This window comes from Gopherus evgoodei, chromosome 13, assembly GCF_007399415.2.
Source record: "Gopherus evgoodei ecotype Sinaloan lineage chromosome 13, rGopEvg1_v1.p, whole genome shotgun sequence".
NCBI classification, from domain to species: Eukaryota; Metazoa; Chordata; order Testudines; family Testudinidae; genus Gopherus; species Gopherus evgoodei.
Window position 1 is genome coordinate 12043914 of NC_044334.1, and position 20980 is coordinate 12064893.

The 20980-nt window shown below is 40.1% G+C and overlaps 1 protein-coding gene across 7 annotated transcripts in view; it reads right to left on the minus strand.

The window, feature by feature from the left end:
* Window positions 1-20980, minus strand: part of RIMBP2 (RIMS binding protein 2) — a 352577-nt gene that overhangs the window by 206326 nt on the left and 125271 nt on the right. For all 7 annotated transcript variants that reach the window (XM_030582927.1, XM_030582926.1, XM_030582925.1 and 4 more), the window contains one exon: window positions 16712-16852. In XM_030582927.1, the coding sequence (XP_030438787.1) occupies window positions 16712-16852 (141 nt within the window). The remainder of the gene's footprint in view (window positions 1-16711; window positions 16853-20980) is intronic.

The following is a 20980-nucleotide window of genomic DNA, read 5'->3' on the forward strand; positions in this document are numbered from 1 at the left end:
TAGCTATTCTATCCACTCCCCACTCGTTTTATTTTTCTTGCAGACTCCTGTATTTCTAGGTTCTGGTAGGACTGAAAGAAATTCATAAAGACAACTGCTCCCTTGAGACGTCTAACAGATTTAAAAATTTTATTAAAGTTAATGTTCAAAATTAAATATACACAAGTTCAGAGGGAAGGTACTGTAAATCTGGGGTCAGGCTTGAGTTGTGAGGGATTACAAGTATCGGTTGCAAGGATCATGAGATACATACATATCACATAACCAGCATAGACCCAGATTAGGGTGCGGGAGTTTTTAAAGCAACAGTGGATAAGTGGGCTCGGGTACGCCACCCATGTAATATATTAAGAGTCCAAGTCAGTATCAGTGTAGCAAATAAGTACATAGGTGGGGTGTGTCCCTGGGCCATTCAGATAAGCATCTGGAACAGAGTCTTTGATGTTTGTCTCTAAAGGAAGAGAGTTATTGTAAATTAGTTCTAGGACTGTGTGAAATTCTTAGGGACTTTAAAAAAACCCTCAAAATTTGAGGTTTTCCACATTTTGGCTGGATTTTGTGAAGATGGGCCAATCCAAAATCTGCAAAATTTATCCTATTATAAGAAAGGGACATATCATGAAATTAAGGAACAGCACATTTAAAATTGATAAAAGGAAACACTATTTCACATAATGTACAGCTGGACTGTGACATTTATTGCCATAGGCAGAGGTGGCTCCAGGCACTAGCATGCCAAGCGCGTGCCTGGTGCGGCAAGCCACGGGAGGCACTCTGCCGGTCGCAGCGAGGGCAGCAGGCAGGTTGCCTTTGGCGGCATGCCTGCAGAGGGTCCGCTGGTCCTGTGGCTTTGGCGGACCTCCCGCAGGCATGCCGCCAAATCCGCGGGACCGGGGACCTCCCGCAGGCAAGCCACCGAAGGCAGCCTGCCTGCCATGCTTGGGGCAGCAAAATACCGAGAGCCACCCCTGGCTACAGGATATATAATTGAGTCCAAGAACACAACAAGATTCAAAGAAAGACAAGGCATTTTATATGGATAAGATTATTCAGAATTAGAATAATAAACATAAATAAGCAAGTGCTTTAGAAGAGAGATAAAAATTCAAGCTTCAGGGCATAAGCCAACATCTAACTTTTTGAAACTTTCTCTGGAAACTGGAAATCCCATAACAGTCTAACACCAAATTTATTTCCCTGAAACATTTGGAATTGGTCAGTGTCAAAGACAGGATACTGGAGTAGATGGACATCAGTTGTGAACCAGCATGGCTCTTCCCATGTTCCTATTTTAGAGTAAAAACCTCATTACTTTTGAAAGTTTGATATTTCATTTAAAAGACGAATCCATTTTCACATGGATTCACAGAAAAAAAATGAACAGTAAAGCTTTCCAACTGCAAAATGAGCTGGAATGAAACTGCAAGTATTATTCACAAAGTTTTATGAAAAAATATTAGCTAATTCTTTCCAATGACAAGCTGCAAGATTAGGCCTGAATTCTATCCAATTCTATTATTTAATTCTAATCAACAACTGTGTGCAAAAAAAATCAAAGTCACAGTGATCTGGCTAGAATTTTGGTACATACAGTGGAACATTAACTAAAGAATTCAGAACCCTTTTAAATATTTAGGCTCCAACTCAAAATATTTAAGCACATGTTTAACTTTAGCACATATTTACGTCTTACTGAAGTCTGTGGGACTTAAGTATGTGCTTAAGTGCTCGTCTGAATAGCCATTACAAGGTGACTTGCAGCTTGTAAAATATAGTACTTTCGCTGGTCTTATACAGGGTTGACAATACACCTTTCAAGGATAAATAATTCATGCTGCAATGGAAATGTTGCATCTCTGGAACAGCATCTTCTCGGAAATTCTTTTTTAACCTTACAGGTCATGTCCTAAGAGGCTGTTTTCTTCCAGATTGTCCAAGTCAAATGAACCAGAAGTACTCCAGAACGCATTTTCTGAACTCATATTCCAGAGAATGGGTCCACTCTGAAGAAAGCCATGATTGCATCATTAAATCGTTCAGCTGCCACACAACCAAGTGTGCATCTCATCAACAGTTAAACAGAAATGATCATTCATATATTAGTGAAACACAAAGTTCCATTTGATACACCTGCTCCCACAATCGGAGTGTATACTCTAGGATGTAGTTACATTCATCCAGCAAATGCTTGTTGCTGTGGCACGAAGATGTATCCTTTAAGCAGGTGGCCATGATGACTACTTTAATGCTTTTGGCCTACATGAAAGTCTGCAGAAGTCTCCGTGGTTATGTCCTTGTCCATTAGGGGCATGATCATTCCATTTGATCCTGCCTACCCACACTATCAGATCAGAACTTTGCACTGTAAACAGAGATCTATTTAACCTTAACCCCTCACCACACCCCCAGACAAGCCTAACATGCACAAAACTCAAAAGGTTTGCTACAGATGCTTATTCATCTACAAAACTAGACTAGAAATCTCATTAAAAAGGGATTGTTGCAAGCATTCTGATACTTCCTGCTCCTGTTTAAGGTAAAATACCACACAAACAGCTTTGTTTTGGCAATTCCTGACCAGAAGTTGGAAGGAGAAATGAAACAGGACAGATGAAGCAGAAATGAAAAATAATTTTAATACAAAAGTGACTGAAGATTTTCAAACGTCTGAAGAAAAAAATATTTGGTACAGTGTTAAAGAATTGAATCAGTTCTTAATTTATTAAAATCACTTCCCAAATCCCTAATGCACCCGGATCAACTATTTAAATACAATTTATGTTCTCTAAAGTCCAGTCACCTCCTGCTCGGTTGCCTTTCAATACAAAGGAGTGATAAGCATGACATTATGCTTTGCTTTATAATTCAGGAAAATATTCTCTCTGGTCAGTAATCAGAGCCAGACTTTTTATAAAAAGCAATCTGCTTCTGCAGACAGCTCAGCACTCATCCATCTCAAACGGAAAGTTAGGCTGAAAACTGTCAAGATGTCAAATGCACAGAATGGCAAGCTTGCCCCAGTTTGTTCATGTTGTTTTGAAACACTGTTTTAAAAAACAACAAATTATAATCTTTCAGTATTATTTCCCCTTCTCAAAAACTGTCAAAATTGCAGCCGAAGTTGTAACAAATCTATTTTTAGTGTTTGTTACTCAGAAAGGATCATGAGGAGTTTAATCTGTTCATTAATGCAAATTTATTTAAAGCAAGCAGCATGGAAAACTTTAAAATGTGTTAATCACCATTTGTTTGGACTCAGCAGTCCCTGATGTACTCGCTGATATAAACATGTCACAGACAAGCCAAGAGATGTGAACAATGTCATTTAAAGACACAATAGGTTTTCACAACTCATAAAACAGCCATATATGTCTCTTTCACACTCACAATCTACAACTATTTAATATGTAATATTCTTAGTTCCTAGTGACCTTAGATGGATTGCCACAGTGGGTTATAAATGGTGATGCTTTCAATAATCACATGCATGGTTTTTCTTTTCCAAGAGATTTCAGCAATGATGAGAAGTGCCAGATTGACAGGCTTCGAGATTGGAGTCCTTTATTAATCCACAAAAAAGGTACTGCCAGGGCAGTAGCAGGGCCAGCTTCCTCAATGTATCCCCATCCTAACCTGGAGGGAAAACCATGTTTAGAAGAGAAGGGGGAGTTCAGGCTACATGCTCATTCAAATCCTTGACCTCACTCCTGAAGCTGTTGACAAGAGATTCCCATTAATGATGATGGTGAGTTTTAGAGATCCGGATAAATGCCACTAGGAAGAGATGAATGTGACAAGCGAGCTACTAGTGATCAAACAGTGGATCTGAACAGATGAGACGGAGGTATAAGGCTCTGGAACCATTTAGTAACATTACCAAGTCACATTTTATTTCCATGTTACTTTTTTTATGATCATAGAATTATAAAAATGCAGTGCCAGAAGGGACCTCAAGAAGTCATCACATCCAGCCCCCAGCACTGTGCCATGACCAAGTAAACCTACAACATCCCCGACAGGTGTTTATCCAACCTGTTTTTAAAAGCTTCCAATGAAGCAGACTTCACAACCTGCCTTAGAAGCCTATTCCAGAGCTTAACTACTTGTATAGTTAGAAAGTTTTGCCAAATATCTAACCTAAATTTCCCTTGCTTCAGATTAAATCCATTACTTCTTGTCCTACATTTAGTGGACACAGAGAACAACTGATCACAGTCCTCTTCGTAAAAGCCTTTAACCAGGGGCGGCTCCAGGCACCAAGCGCGTGCTTGGGGCGGCAGCCCCGGGGGGTGATCTGCCGGTTGCCGCGAGGGTGGCAGGCAGGCTGCCTTCGGCAGCTTGCCTGCGGAGGGTCCGCTGGTCTCACAGCTTCGGCGGACCTCCCACAAGCATACCTGCCGTGCTTGCGGCAGCAAAATACCTAGAGCCGCCCCTGCCTTTAACATATTGGAAGGTCCTCCCTCAGTCTTCTTTTCTCAAGACTAAAAATGCCCAGTTTGTTTAAGCTTTCCTCATAGGTCAGGTTTTCTAAACCTTTTATTATTTTTGTTTGCTCTCCTCTAGACTCTCTTCAATTCGTCCACAGCTTTCCTAAAGTGCGGCTCCTGGAATTGGACACAGTACTCCAGCTGGGGCCTCACTAGTGCTGAGTACAGTTGTCATAAACAGATAGCTAAGGGTTATTAGGGTCTTTGGTATTTGCATGAATATAAGTGCTGGAGTGCTTTGATTTGTATTCTTTTTGAATAAGGCTGTTTATTCAATATTCTTTTAAGCAACTGACCCTGTATTTCGTCACCTTAATACAGAGAGACCATTTGTATGTATTTTTCTTTCTTTTTATATAAAGCTTTCTTTTAAGACCTGTTGGAGTTTTTCCTTACTTCAGGGAAATTGAGTCTATACTCACCAGGGAATTGGTGGGAGGAAGAAATCAGGGGGAGATCTGTGTGTGTTGGATTTGCTAGCCTGATTTTGCATTCCCTCTGGGTGAAGAGGAAAGTGCGTTTGTTTCCAGGACTGGGAACGGAGAGGGGGAGTCACTCTGTTTGGATTCACAGAGCTTGTGTCTGTGTATCTCTCCAGGAGCACCTGGAGGGGGGAAGGGAAAAAGGATTATTTCCTTTTGTTGTGAGACTCAAGGGATTTGGGTCTTGGGGTCCCCAGGGAAGGTTTTTCAGGGGGACCAGAGTGCCCCAAAACACTCTAATTTTTTGGGTGGTGGCAGCAAGTACCAGGTCCAAGCTGGTAGCTAAGCTTGGAGGTTTTCATGCTAACCCCCATATTTTGGACGCTAAGGTCCAAATCTGGGACTAAAGTTATGACAACAGTAGGACAACTACATCCTGTGTCTTATATACCACACTCCTGTTAATGTTCTCCAAAATCACATAAGCCTTTTTTGCAGCTGCATCACATTGATGACCCATTCAGTTTGTGGTCCACTATAACCCCCAGATCCTTTTCAGCAGGACTACCGTGCAGAGACACATGGGGATAGGGGGTGCAGGGCCACATGGAGATGAGGGGAGGGGCTGGCTGAGGAGGTGCAGAGACACTGGAACATGGGGTGCAGGGCTACATGGGGGCAGGGAGATGGCTGAGTGGGGGCAGAGAGATACATGGGACAGGGGGTACAGGGACACATGGAGATGAGGGGAGGGGGCTGATTGAGGGAGTGCAGGGCAGACATTCCAGACCCATGGGAAAAACACAGAAATTGGGCTTGTTTTTGGCTTAACTGGCTTATGAGTTGCTTATTGGATAGTTTTTGACTTGTAGCTTGTTGCTTCTTCTTCTTTTTTTTATTAGCTCCCGGCAAGTAGGGGCAAGCAGGAGCAATGGGGGACAGAGTCAGGGGCACATTGCAGGCCCACCACAGTCCCAGACTGGACGCTGGAAGGATCTAGTCACATAGAGTCTTGGGGTTCTTAGAGATTGGCTTGTTTTGGCTTTGTTCTGAAATGGGATTAGCTTCATTTTTGGCTTATTGTGAAAGTTGGGGTACTTATTTACCGCATGAAAGTTGGCAGCTCTGGTGCAGGGCAACATGGGGACAGGTGAAGGGGGTTTAGGGCCACATGGGGATGAGGGAGTGGGTGTCTGAGTGGGGGTGGAGGAACACATGTGGACAGGGGGTGCAAGGACACGTGGGGGTGCAGGGACACATGGGGATGGGGTAGATGTGCCTGAGTGAATGGGAGAGGCTCAGGGTCAGCCAGGGTCTGCATGGGGGAAGCTCCCTAATAGTCCCTCTCCACCCACACCAAAAAAAACTGTTCCATACTCTTCCCACCACACCCAACAACCCTTCAAGTTCATACTCAGGCTCCTTCCCAGCAATTACTTCCCTCAGTTCCTCCATTTCCCATGACTCCCGCAAGCCTTTACACTGTTTCTGAGGGGTGCAGGAAGTACTGTTCTGTATTGTAGTTTAAATGAATTATTACCCACAGTTCCATATTAATATGCCAAGTACAGAACTTATTTGTGAAAAAACATTTCCGGAATCTTTTTTGTGGTCTGTATTGATATACTTGTATTGTATACTTGCTGGCAAGTATTTTGAAATAAATTACCAAACTAATTGAAACTGTTGTGATTATATTGTGTTATTTTGACAAATAAAATATGCAGAATTTTATAGAATTTTAAAATATTGTGTGCAGAATTGTAATTAATTTGTGCAGAATTTTTAATTTTTTGGTGTTGAATTCCCCCAGGAGGAAGCACTGTTAGATCTTAATGGGTCTGAAAGTCTTTCCTGTGTCTTGACTTGATTATTTCTTCAATGCTCACATGATTTGAGGCTTTAGATAACTTTAGACATAGTTTGCTGAAGTTAGTTGTTTAAGAGCACTATGTCCAAACATGGAGGTAAATCAATGCCCAATATTTTGGTTTCTATGCTTATTTTCAGAAAACAGGAGTCCACATTTGCCAGACATATCTATCACATTTATTAGAAGTGACTGAAATACCATATTAATGGAATATTTTCTGCAGAAGATTTCTATGATTAGGACAAACTTGCCCAAGCCAGGGCCACCGGGGGGGGGGGCAAGTGGGACAATTTGCCCCAGGCCCCGGGCTCTGCAGGGACCCCCACAAGAGTTTTTTGGGGCCCATGGAGCGGGGTCCTTCACTCGCTCCAGGGGCCCCAGAAAACTCTCATGGGGCCGGGGCCCCCGGAGCTTCTTCCACTCCAGGTTTTCGGTGGTAATTCAGCAGCGGGGGGCCCCCGCTTTGGCAGTAGTTTGGCAGCGGCGGGTCTTTCCACTCCGAGACCTGCCACTGAAGTGCCCCGAAGACCCATGGCAGGTCCCGGAGCGGAAGGACTCCCTGCTGCCGAACTACTGCTGAAGCGGGGGCCCCCCGCCGCTGAAGACCCCAGGCCCCCTGAATCCTCTGGGCAGCCCTGGCCCAAGCTGAATGTATCCCTCAAACTGACAGTGATTTTTTAATTTCTACTATTTATGAAGACTAATACAGAATGTATGCATCTAGCTTCAAAACACTGGGAAGTATTATTTTTGGAGTGGAGTTATTTTGACATCTATTGTATGTTAACTGCAGAAATGGGAAAACATCAAAGCTCAGAGATTGGGTGCAGATCACAAAAGCATTCAAAATTTAAGATTCTTATCTGAACTATCTGTAGATCCTTGGTCTGCAAAACTGAACTGAAAGTTTTAAGAGAAGAGACTCTTTCATGGTATTCAGGCACTTGTGTTTCTAGTCTAGGACAGAACCTTCAAACACTGAAATCTGCAAAAATAATATGGAAAGGGGTTTAAAACATCAAAAATGGGTCAGGTGAATTTTTAACCACATAAACCCCATGGAGCATTCTTAATAAAGATGCAATCAGTTGACCTATTTCCAGTTAACAGTTAATTGTTTTCTTTCGGTGAATGAATTAAAATATGTCAAAAATTATAAGACTATTAGGATGGGATTTTTAAAGGAGCTTAAAGGAGTTAGGAGGCCAAGTTCCATTGAAATTAGTCCCTCAGACTCCCTTAAAAATCTCAGCCTTTGTCTACAATTGTGTTTATTTTATTGTCATCTAAAACAGTATAGCTAATAGAATTTGTTTCAAGTGTTTATGTCAGACTTCCTTCCCTTGAAGATACTGCTGTCATTTTTCTTTCCTGGTACTGCAGTTGTAGGAATAAACTGCAGACATTATTGTTAACTGCAGTTGTGTATAACACTCCAGTGTTGAATTTATTGGTATAGTTGGGAACAATGTAGGTTAAAAAGGTTATTACTTTCTTGATACAGAGGGCCTTTTTTCTGACAGTATTATTTTCCTTTTATGACTATGTTCCACACTGTATTTATCATGTTACAGAAAGACACACACAAAGACATTCAAATCCTGCTTGCCATACCGAAACAAGCAGCCCCACTGAAGATTTTGGGATTATGCAGGGGTTTGCCCTATATAAGCAGAAGGTTTTTTATATGTGTTGCTAATTATTTATATGCCTCATTATACCCTTGCTGAGCTGAACATGACTCACCTCACATGTCCACCCACAGCCTATCGGGTAAAGATAAATTGGATTGTTCAAACATTTCTAAAGCTATGAGTTTAAAAAAATAAACCCATAGTACTAAAATGTAACGAGTTTGGGATGAATGTATCACAAAGGACAGAGAATGTACCTCAAACTAATCTTTAAAGACCAGTTCCACAGAAATAGAATTGTTGTCCACAAAAATCCAGAAGATCTCCAACAAAAACATATATTAAACAAAACCAAATGGAAGAATGTTTTATCCTATTTAATCAAGCGAAGAGATTAAGAAAAAAGCAGATTTTTATGGAACATTCTGTGTGAGACACAGAGAAAGAAAAGGTAAGAAATGATGTATTGACTGGTCATTCGATATTCTAGGGACAGATTTTTTTGCCTTAGGACCCAAGGAAAATATAACTTTTATTATGACAATAGGGCTCATAAATAGGTGATAAATAGGACTGGATGAGACATTACAGGTGTAGTTGTGGGAGGTGTCTCATGAATAATTTAGTTAGCTTTTCTTGTACAATTATTAATTGTCGGCTAAAATGCTGTTTGTTCATGAAGAATGATTATTTCTCTTACTGCGGCAACTAGAAGCCCAAACTGAGATCAGGGCCCCAGTGTGCAATGTGTTATTCATGCTCATCATGAGACACTCCTTTCCCCAAAGTGCTTACAATCTAAAGAGACACGGCAAAGGATAGGAGAAAGTTACAGGTAAGGAACCGAAGCACAGAGATATTAGTGACCTGCCCTGGGTGAATCGGGGAGTTTGTGACCGAGGCAGGAAATATGGGATCAACTCCTATATCCTGGTCCAGAAGATCATCTTTCTTCTCAGCCCTAGTGCTTTCATCAGTGTAGCTATACTGGATTTCAAAATGGCAGAGAAGGAAAAGAGGAGACAATTGAGGTAAAAAAAGCAGAGGAGTGGCTGAACTCAGCCACAACACCAGTCAGCTGTTTCTGCAACACTTGGTATGTACGGGTCTTATAATGTTATGATCCTGACAACTCATGGTGAATAACCTCTAACCCTTGAAGGCCCCCAAATGTTAAAGAAAAATAGCAAATAAGGGCATAATCTTGCTCACTTTATTCAAGTGAGCATTCCCACTGGCATCACATGAATAAGACTAGCAGGATTTGGCCATTAATCCTACAGGGCGTAATATTCTAGGCTCAAATCAATAGTTACCGATGGCCACAGGCAGCTTAATTTTTAAAACTAGGTTCTGTTAAAATAGATTTTTTTCCTCCCTGTTTACATCAGATGGAGCATCATATTACTCAGAATTATTTGCAATCTTTATTTTGAATCAGGAATATATTAACCAGACCATCTAATGCATTAGAAAGATAGGATGCCAGTTTATTCCATGACAGTAAAGGGGGGGAAAGAGGATGTTTTTATTAGAAAAAGTTTTTCTAGGTCAACTATCTTTTTAAAACTCCCAACACTGAAATAACTATGTTTTAGGGGATTGAGAAAAGGTCAGCCAGCTTTCAAGCTAATTAGTTCAATACGGTGACTTAGTCTATTTTTCCTTACACCGGATATTTCTGAATGGCTTCAGGTTTCAAATACCTTTTATAGCCTTAGCACAGTCACATTAAAGAATGTAACAAGCTTGTTGAATTTTGGGAGAGGGGAACAAACTTTGCTTCCCCCCTTCCCCTTAAACTAAATACAGTTCTACTTTTGATGGAACTTTCTCTTGATGACTTGTAGATAGGAACGTTCTTTATCGTACCAGTGCTACATTAATCTAGTCAAGTCAGATTTCCACATTTGCAAAGAGAATAATTATTTCCAGAGCAACAACACCAGAAATGAAAGGTGATGCAAGTAAATTCATTTGTGGAAACTAAGAATAAAATTACAGCATTGCCAAGGGAAATAAGGCTGTCAAAAAAGCCCAAACACTATTCACAAAGACACACAAAGATGACAAAAAGGTGAATGCCCATATGGCAAGCCATTACATTACAGAGGTATGTATCAAAAGCCAAATGCTGCTCTAATCCACAGACATTGTTTCCTTCCTTCAAAGAAATATATATGTGCTGCAGGGGGAATGGGGAAGAAAACTCATCTTAGTAAGTTTCCCTTTAGGGCAGTCTATCCACAATGAAATATTAAATGTCACTTACGAAGCCTGTTTTCTTTGCAGTAATTCATTAACATTCAGGCCCGTAGTTGGCCGTCCTAAATCAGAGGTGTCTTTGAATTGCAAACCAAACTCTCAGTATTTATATTTCTTTTAAATTATGTTTACATTTTTCTTTCAGCTGAGCTTTTGCGTAACATGCTGAACATCAAGCATTGCCATCCTTGCAAAAAATAAAACAAAATAAAACACATAAAAAAAATGCCCAGTTTGTTTAAGCTTTCCTCATAGGTCAGGTTTTCTAAACCTTTTATTATTTTTGTTTGCTCTCCTCTAGACTCTCTTCAATTCGTCCACAGCTTTCCTAAAGTGCGGCTCCTGGAATTGGACACAGTACTCCAGCTGGGGCCTCACTAGTGCTGAGTACAGTTGTCATAAACAGATAGCTAAGGGTTATTAGGGTCTTTGGTATTTGCATGAATATAAGTGCTGGAGTGCTTTGATTTGTATTCTTTTTGAATAAGGCTGTTTATTCAATATTCTTTTAAGCAATTGACCCTGTATTTCGTCACCTTAATACAGAGAGACCATTTGTATGTATTTTTCTTTCTTTTTATATAAAGCTTTCTTTTAAGACCTGTTGGAGTTTTTCCTTACTTCAGGGAAATTGAGTCTATACTCACCAGGGAATTGGTGGGAGGAAGAAATCAGGGGGAGATCTGTGTGTGTTGGATTTGCTAGCCTGATTTTGCATTCCCTCTGGGTGAAGAGGAAAGTGCGTTTGTTTCCAGGACTGGGAACGGAGAGGGGGAGTCACTCTGTTTGGATTCACAGAGCTTGTGTCTGTGTATCTCTCCAGGAGCACCTGGAGGGGGGAAGGGAAAAAGGATTATTTCCTTTTGTTGTGAGACTCAAGGGATTTGGGTCTTGGGGTCCCCAGGGAAGGTTTGCGTAACATGCTGAACATCAAGCATTGCCATCCTTGCAAAAAATAAAACAAAGTAAATGCTTGGAATGCATAATGCATATTGTTTTTCCTTTTACGTAGAGACAGGAAGACTTTAAACAACAGTATGTACTGGAGAGAACAGTATGGATTGGGAAAGATGAAAGTAATTATAATTTTTTTATATACAAGCATAACCCAGCAAACCAATGCTGCTTGAGTAGCTCTTCTGACACATTGTTGCTACATGTGGAAAATGGCATTATGCCTGCATTTGTGTCCTTTTAACAGCCTCAGTTCCAAACTTAGAGCACTTTAATTTACAATCAGGGAGCTACAAGTCATTTACTAGCAGCTGTAGCCAGAGGCCAATGATACTGTTGCTTAGTAACTAACGGGTAACTAGTGCAAGCCCCAGTTAGATTTATGTACATAGCAAGCTAATGATAGAGATGAAGGGGATGTATATTTGTGGAAATAGATTCCATCTAGTTGTTTGTTAAGATACCATGGGATTTTTCTTACAATGAAACATTTGTTTAAATAAAATGCACCAGGAAGGAGAATTGAGCTAATGTTTTCTGACCTTCGGTTCACATGATTAAATGTACCATTGCAGATGTCGCTTTTTCAGTTCATTAAAAAAATGAATGGGTGTGAAAACTACGTTATCCCCAAGGAGCTGATGTCATTCTGAGAGGCCAGATTGACAGTCCTGGAGACTAAAGTTCATTGCTGCTACCATCCAGCCAACAGCAGTTTAAATTTTCTTCACTCCCCCCCAAATATCCCTAAGCCAAACATCTTTAGGACTAAAACTGGTCATTCAGCCTTCACTTACTTTCATCCCTTGGTTTCTTGGCTGAGACTTCAAAGAGCGGTGTCAATCAGCACTGCCTGTGAAGGAAGGCTTTATGAAATTGACTCTTGTCTAACCTATGCTTGACTAGAACTAGCAACATACAAATAATAAGCACTATGCCCCATTATCAATCCCATGAGCCATCCAGTGACTCAGGGTTCATCTTCATTAAGAATACACATTTTGGGCACAATTCCTGGACCAACTGAAATTAATGAGAGTTTTGACATTGAGTTCAATGGTATGAGAATCTGGCCCCACATGTTAGCTATGATAACTCTACTAACAATTATCTATGTTCTCAAATGTGTTCTAATAAACAGAACTCGCATAATACAGGTTTTACTTTTCAACTGAATAGGAACATTTTTCATCAAAAACGAATATTCAGTTCACATCACAGCTGTATAATTATTCGTTTTATAGAGATGTAAAGCAGGCATTAATAGTAGTTCAAAACATCACATTTAAAAACTTTTCTCCCATCATATTAAACATAAATACTTCAGATGGAATAAAACTCCAATCCTTCAAATGGATAAATTCCCCACCAAAATTAGAATCTCAAGCTTCAGAAATCAGGCTTTTAAGCAGTGTCAGAGTCATGCCTTCACTTGCTGTTCCATGAGGTGCGCAATGTCAGAAGAATAAGAAGAGCAGGCTAAAAAAAGTCTCATTTATTCTTATCTACAGAGGGGTTTATTTTTAGGAATTTTCTTTCAAATTAGTTGTTATGATTGCCAAGTGCTTTGAAGATCAAAAGCTGTGTAAGTGCTGAGTATTATCTGGAAACCAAAAAAAGCATACCAAATAACTAACCAACATACATGCTACTCACAGCACTAACAATCACAGTATCTTACAGTTCCAGAGCAGCTTTCAATCCCAAAGGATCTGAAAGGGCTTAAACTATGGCCAGAGCCTGCAAACAGATCTATATCTGTGGATTCTTAACCCTTCACAGTGTCCCATTTGCTTAAGCAGGACTCTGCTGGACTCTGTGCAGTTCTATTTGCAGGACTGAATCTTGAATAAATACAGGAACCATTTCAACTAACCGCCAGGGAAATGCAGTGAAATATGGTGTGGAATACAAACGTGTTTAGCAGGTCTGCACCCACCACTACATAGCAGCTTCCTTAAAATTCAACAGAAAATAACTTTGTAGGGTAGACATCTATTTATCTGTCTAGCCTATAAAATTTGAGAGAGGCTTCCACAAAATTTTAAAAAACCTATAGACTTGCACTATTCATTAACAAATTCTAAAGGAGATTAAAGTAATTTCTATGGAGCCCTTTTTAATTCCTATAAGACATTATTGGTTGAATCTCTCTTAAATTTCACTCTTGCAAAAATATTACTGGATTGTTAAGAACAACCAGTGCTTAGGAACTGTATTATGCCTCATACAAAAGACAATACTTCCTACAGAGACCTGTATACAATGTTTCTCTTTCAACAAAGAGACTCTCTAATGCTTGTACATTACTTTAATGTATATTTATCCTGTTTCCTTTAAGGCCTGAAGTTGACTTACTGAAGTACAAATAAGGAAGCTAAAATATTTACATCTCTTCAGGCACACTAATAAATATGACACATGAGCAACAAATTACACACCTGGCCCTCTTTTCCAGGACACACGCCTCCCACACACACAAAGCCAGGCGTAACTTATGCACCACTATAAGATATCAAAGAAGCATCACTACAGTCCACATTTGTCAGCCTACCAATTTATTCAATACACCAAAAACAAGGACCTAACACACGACTAATAAAATTATCTTTATCACTGGAGAGCTCAAAATGATAGATGCCAAAATTACGACTTTATGAGATCAAGTGAGCACATCCAGTTTTCAAATTTTGTTTTGAAAATCCAATTTAAAATGTGCAATTGATTTAGTACTGGAGAGTAATGACGTCCCAGTTCATTTGAAATTAATATATCCCGAAAAAATGGCATTAAGCTGAGACATTAAGTCCTGAGATACAGATCTAAATCAAGGGTCAGGAACCTGCTTTACCAGGTTTCAGATTACTTTGAACACACAGACAATGTAACTGGCCTAAACTGCTATATTCTTAAACTAGTACATCTGAATATATAACCTTTGAGACTCGATGCTAGATGAAGACAGGCCCAGGGACAGAACTTAAGTCCAAGTCAAGCCCAAATCAGAATATGGATCCAATCCTGCAAGACACTAAGTGCATCTAGAAAGGTGCTGAGCATCTGCAACTTCCCTTTGTGTCAACAGGAATTATGAAATAGTTTAAATATCTTTCATCAAGGAGTAACCCACCTACGGTAACTTTTAAGTAGGTCCCTATCCCAGTGTTGTTCAGTATATGTCCACGCACTAAAGGCCATCTCCATTCACTAACATTTTAACTTGCGTGTTCTTTAAAGAGTCTCGTGAGGTTTAGAGTACAACCTGGCTCAGCTTTTAGCGAAAGATAAACCTCCCCTTGATGATAGATTTTTGCGGGTCCTTTGGTGCTTAGTTAACAAAGTTTCACTGTTCCTTTACATTAATCAATTTCTTGTTTTTGCTCTTTTCTAAATAACTTATTATAATAATACAATAAAGGCAGCATCAAGAGAAATGAAAGACCACAAAACAGATCCAAACTCAGCTATACTTTTTATTACAGAATACGTCGCTATTGAATCTAATTGGTCACTATTTCTTTTCCATGTGGCAGAAAACAGAAAAATGATATGAAACTCATCCATGCACCTTCCAATCCTGCACGTTCAATGAAACTGTAAGCTAACAAACACAACATGCATTCACAGTCAATTTATGAAAAGGCATTTCTCAGCACCAATCAGATAATATACAGCAGACTCACAACAGAAGAAACTAAATTTAAAATAATAGCTGTTGCTGATAAGGAAGAGTCCACGTTTTAGAAAGGTGGGGAGGAAAACAGGTGTATAATTGCAATTATCACTCCATGATACTATAGTGGTGGCCCTCAGAAGCTTATCTTGGGCAAAACTGAAAAATATACGGGTAACTCCAGACTTTCAAAACCAACTTCTAGTTCCCTATACACATGCCTATAGGAAATACCATAAATACAGCTGAAAGTGAGGTTATTTAACTGCAAATACTTATTTAAGCCCCAGCTTACACTCTGATCCATGCCAATGGAAGAGTCCACCCACTCATGTCCGATTGCAGGATCATGGGCCTTAATTATCTCAGGCAATTGGCAAGTTTTAAAAGGCCATCACCATGCATGATAAGTCCAATTCCCTATGCACAGCTGCATTCTCTATTGAAAACTGATCCTGAACAATTAAAGATAAGTCAACTAGTTCAATTTGGTTTAAGGCTGCAATATGATTTCACTACTTAATGATATTTCTTCTCTGAAATACCAAATCAAAAAATGTGTTTACCACTTGTGGAGTGAGAAGCAAAAGTTGATACACAGCTATTACTTACATACATCAAATTTCAATGCTGCATTTGCAGATCTGAACAGTCAATTTTAAAAACGCAGCAGATTCTGATTTTAAAGCAATTGGTTGACTGAATCATTTATTTGCTTTCAAACTTGAAAACTTGTCAGTCTACCTGCTTCTGGAAGAATTCAACCCCACCAGACCTTCTAGGAATGACAAGACACTACTCCTCACACCTTTTAAGAAAAGCCTTTGACAACTGTTCTCTTTTCCTACAGCTACTATATTCTGAAAACAACCTCTTCTAAAATATTCTACTGATGGCACATTTTGTAATCGGTAGAGAGCGAGAATGCCACATATAAATTTATAAATCCAACTTTTGCTCTGAATTATTACTAGACAATCCGACTGATATCTATGGGCCGTATCCTCAGTTGGTATAAATCGGCAGAGCTTGGAGCTATGCTGAACTACACCAACTGAGGTTCTGGCTCTATGATTTTGTGCCCAAGACAATGCATCACAACTTTGTTTATCAATGGTAAATTCTCCTTCTATATTTATACATATGGTCCATATGATTCTTGCTATTATTTTTTTCAGATGTTACTACTGTACAAAACTGTAATAATACTCTATTATAAAACTTGTGATACCAATGCAAAGTATCAAAACATTCAAAAGCATAACAAAAGTAATAAAGCAGGCTGAGTTTAGTTCACTGCAACCTTTGGAATTAAAGAATCTTTGGACTGCAAAAATCACACTTGTGTCTAAATTCACCATTCAGCTAAAGTAATACAAAAAGAATAACCAGAGAGGACTTACTAAAAATCTCCAGTGATGATTCTCTTGAGTTAGTGTTGTGACATTAGATTGAAAAATCTGGGTTTTCTCTTCTACAAATCGGATCCGATCTAATGTTTTCTGTGGCACTGCAGGTTGCAAATATGGTAGATCATTTCTAAACTGTAGGGAAACAAAAAACAAAAACAGGTAAATCCTTACATTTGTTTAAACCACTGCTAACAGCATGCACCTTTTCCACAGTATAATGTGATTTGCATCAGTGGTTCTCAACCTTTCCAGACTACCCCTTTCAAAAGCTGACTTTGTCTTGCATACCCCCAAGTTTCACCTCACCTAAAAAGTACTTTCTTACAAAATCAGACATAAAAAATACAAGAGTCACAGCACACTATTACTGAAAAATCATTCTTCCTCATTTTGTCTGTATGAAATTCAGTTTGTACTGACTCCTCTAGTGCTTTTTCTGTAGCTTATTGTAAAGCTAGCAAATATCCAGATAAGTTTATGTACCCCCAGGAAGACCTCTGGGTACTCCCAGGGGTACATACACCCTCAGTTGAGAACCCCCAGTTTTTAATAGCATGTCTCTCCATACGTGGTTTGGAAGTGATGGTTAATAAAAATATCCTACACATTAAAAGCCAGACTAAATTAATAAGCCTTCAACAATCCTCTGAAGCATACCTCATAATTTATAACAGTGGAGATGTGAAAATAAAATACGCATTGGTTTCATTCAACTCAGTTTCTACAGGAATGGTGGGAACTAATTTACCAAAGGTGGTGGTTTAGTTCTTACACCATATGCTAATACTCACAACTGGAACCCCAGGACTGCGAGCGCGCCTATCTGAACAAATGTTCAGGCACTACTGTCAGGAAGAGTGAAGATGAACATAAGCCCTCAAAATAAGGTTTAAGTGGTGCATGTTGTGGCCCTCAGCAGAGGGGTGAATTTCTCTAGGTGCTCAGTTTTTAGGGTTTGATTAGATACAAACTCTAGCAAAATGCTTACCACTGTACTTTTCTTAGCATTGTCCTTTCTTGACAACAATCAAAATATCATTTATTGAGCTTAAAGATGCCAGTCAGAAATGTAATGCTTAGGGGCAATCCAGAGTTGTTGAAGTCAAAGGAAAGACTCCCATTGACTTCAGTCAGCTTTGGGTAAAGGGTGAAGTGCACAATTTGTAGTCTTGGGCAAAACTTCAAATCAAAAGGGAACTTTGCCTGACTAAAGTCAGCAGGGATCAAGTCAAGGAATTTTAATGACAACTAAAGACATATTTCCTGTGACTTCATCAGAAGGGAAAGTGAGAGGAAACGGAGGAAAAAGGGAATTTATAATGCTGCATCATGGACTGTATCACATTTTAAATGAATCACTTTTTGTTATAAACGTCACTATGTAATGTGATTCATTTACTCTTACCACTTCCAATGGACATACCTGGCCTGTCAAACGGCTTAGGCTTTGTCTACACTAGCACTTATGTTGGCAAAACTTCTGTCGGTCGGGTGTGTGTTTATTTCACACCCCTAATTGACATAAGCGCTGGTGTGGACAGCACTACGTCGGTGGGGAAATTATCTCTCACCTACATAGCTACTGCCGCTCATTGGGGGCGGTTTAATTATGCCCACAGGAGAGCTCTCTCCTGCTGGCATACAGTAGCTCCTCACTTAACGCTGTAGTTATGTTCCTGAAAAATGTGACTTTAAGTGAAATGATGTTAAGTGAATCCAATTTCCCCATAAGAATGAAAGTAAATGGGGGGGTAAGGTTCCAGGGAAAAAAATTTTGCCATACAATACAGTACTATAGTTGGGAGGTGCCCCCGCCTTACCCCACACCGGCACAGCCCACTGGCACTGGAAACAATGAGGCAGGCAAGGAGGCAGAAGGTGCTGTAGGCGAGGAGAAGCACATTGTGCAGCAGCAGCGGCAGTTTTCCCTGCAAGCACCGGGGTGGGCAGCTCAACCCTCGGCCCACCCACCCCACCTCTTCCCCCAAACGCCCACCCTTAACCCGCCTCTTCTTTCCCCCCTCTTCCCCCTTCACTCCGCATGTCCTCACTCCTCTCCCTCCCTCCCCTGCCTCCTGCCCGTGGCAATCAGCTGGCTTGCAGCATTCAGGAGGCAGGAGGGAGAGGGGAGGAGCGAGGACACGGCTTGCAGCTCCCGCTGCCTCCTGAACACCGCAAGCCAGCTGATTGCCGCGGGCAGGAGGCAGGGGAGGAAGGTGTGCCACGTCCTCGCTCCTCCCCCCGCCTCCTGAACGCTGCCAGCTGTGGACAGAGCAGGCAGACAAACAACGTTACAGTGAAGCATTGTACAACTTTAACTGAAGCATGTTCAGTAATTGATCAGGGTCATAATATCGAAACAACATTAAGCGAGAGGACGTTAAGTGGGAAGTTACTGCAGAGCGGCTACACAGGAGACCTTACAGCAGCGCAGCTGCAGCAGTACAGCTGTGCCACTGTCAGGTCCATAGGGTAGACATAGTCTTAGTCAATCAGGGCCTGTGTATTTTATAAGAGACATATATGGAGAGTATACACTTAATGCACAGCAACAACTATAGGAGTCTGAACCAACCCCCACTGAAGTTAATGTGAGTTATTCCACTGACTTCAGCTAGAATTGCATCAGGCCCTAAATTAGGTTAAGAGGGAGGAGAGGGGAGAAGAGTCCCTAATTACAAGAGCTACAGAGAAATTCTTAAGCCAGGTGAAAAAAGAAATTTTAATGCAAGGGCAGGATGGCAACAAACTTAATTTGTGCCGGAAAGAAACCCAAATATCAGAAGGGCTAATTCCCCTCGAAGGCCTCAAGTTGGCAAGGCACTTAACCATATGTATAACTTTAAGATTGGGAATAATCCCATTTGGCTGAATCAGGACCTCAGCTAGCAGATTTAGATGCCTATTCACAAGCCAGCCCTAATGAGTTAAAACAAGTGCCACACATTACCAGTCATGTAAGTGTGGTGTGGTAATTGTGTATCAGTGAGTATGTCTATAGTGAGTACTAGGTATATATTGTAATTAACAGAGTAGGTTGCAATTAAAGAAATAATATGATTTAGTGAGTTTTAGCTTCTCACTGCTGTGGATTAAACACAACATATAAAAAAAGGATATAGAGCAATGCATGCATCCCTACATCTGAGTGTTATTTCTTGTCATGAACTCAGACTGCAAAATTTCTGGAGCAAAGACCGTCTTTTCTACTACATTTGTACAAGGCCTAGCACAAAGGGGCCCTGATCCTGGATTGGGTTCCTAAGCAGTACTGTAGTATAAATAATACATTTAAAATCGATACTGTGTATACATACACACATTTAAAAATAGATTTTCAATATTAAATTAATCCCCACTTATCTTGAATGAGCACTACTCTTGTAACAGTGAGCTAATTATCTTCTTCTCAAGGAAGTTATGGTTTTAAATCATTTAAATATTTCACAGATCTCCATTCACTGAATCCATTGTTGTCACATGAATCTTGCTGCAACTAAATAAAAAGCCTCACTAATCTGAAGACCTGAGCAGGTTGGCTGACCTTTTCATCTCTGGCATTTCAGTAAACTTTATACTGGTGCACTTTGTCAGTTGGAAACATACCAAAGGTTGATTAAATTACTTTTTCATCAGTTATAAGATTCTATAAGCTCAGACCAATATTAGACATGATCTTATCCTACTGAACTCATTGGGTGTTTTGCAGTTGATTTTCATAGGAAAAAGAGCAGACCCTATATCTTATAAGCTTTTCATAAACTGAACATGTGAACCACAAACTCACCCCCAGTCCATCTACTGGCATTTTCCTGGCCAATTTAACTATGCATGTGGATTTTAGAGCACTTTGAAAAATTAGCTTTAAAACAGAAACTGTGTTTCAGCCTTACCTATGGTGTGTCTGAGCAACACCCCATAATATTTGCATATAAGTCACATCCCAAAATTAAGAAATATAGAGTAAAAGTTTGCTGATTAAATATGTCATACGTTTATGTGATCATGTAATGTTCTTCTAAACGACTCGTCATAAGATGGCAAAAAGGAGGTTGATATATTCTTTGTTGTCATTTTATACTACCATCTCTTTTACACTATTGAGATATCAGCTCCTGCCTCTTTTCTGCCAAGAGTGCCAACCTTCATCACCCTTTTGTTACATTTTCAAATAAGCAACTTCACACTTTCTCCCATGCTTCCTCTTATGCTTGGCAAGATCTCCCCATAAACGTCATTACCCTCCTTCACACTCTATTC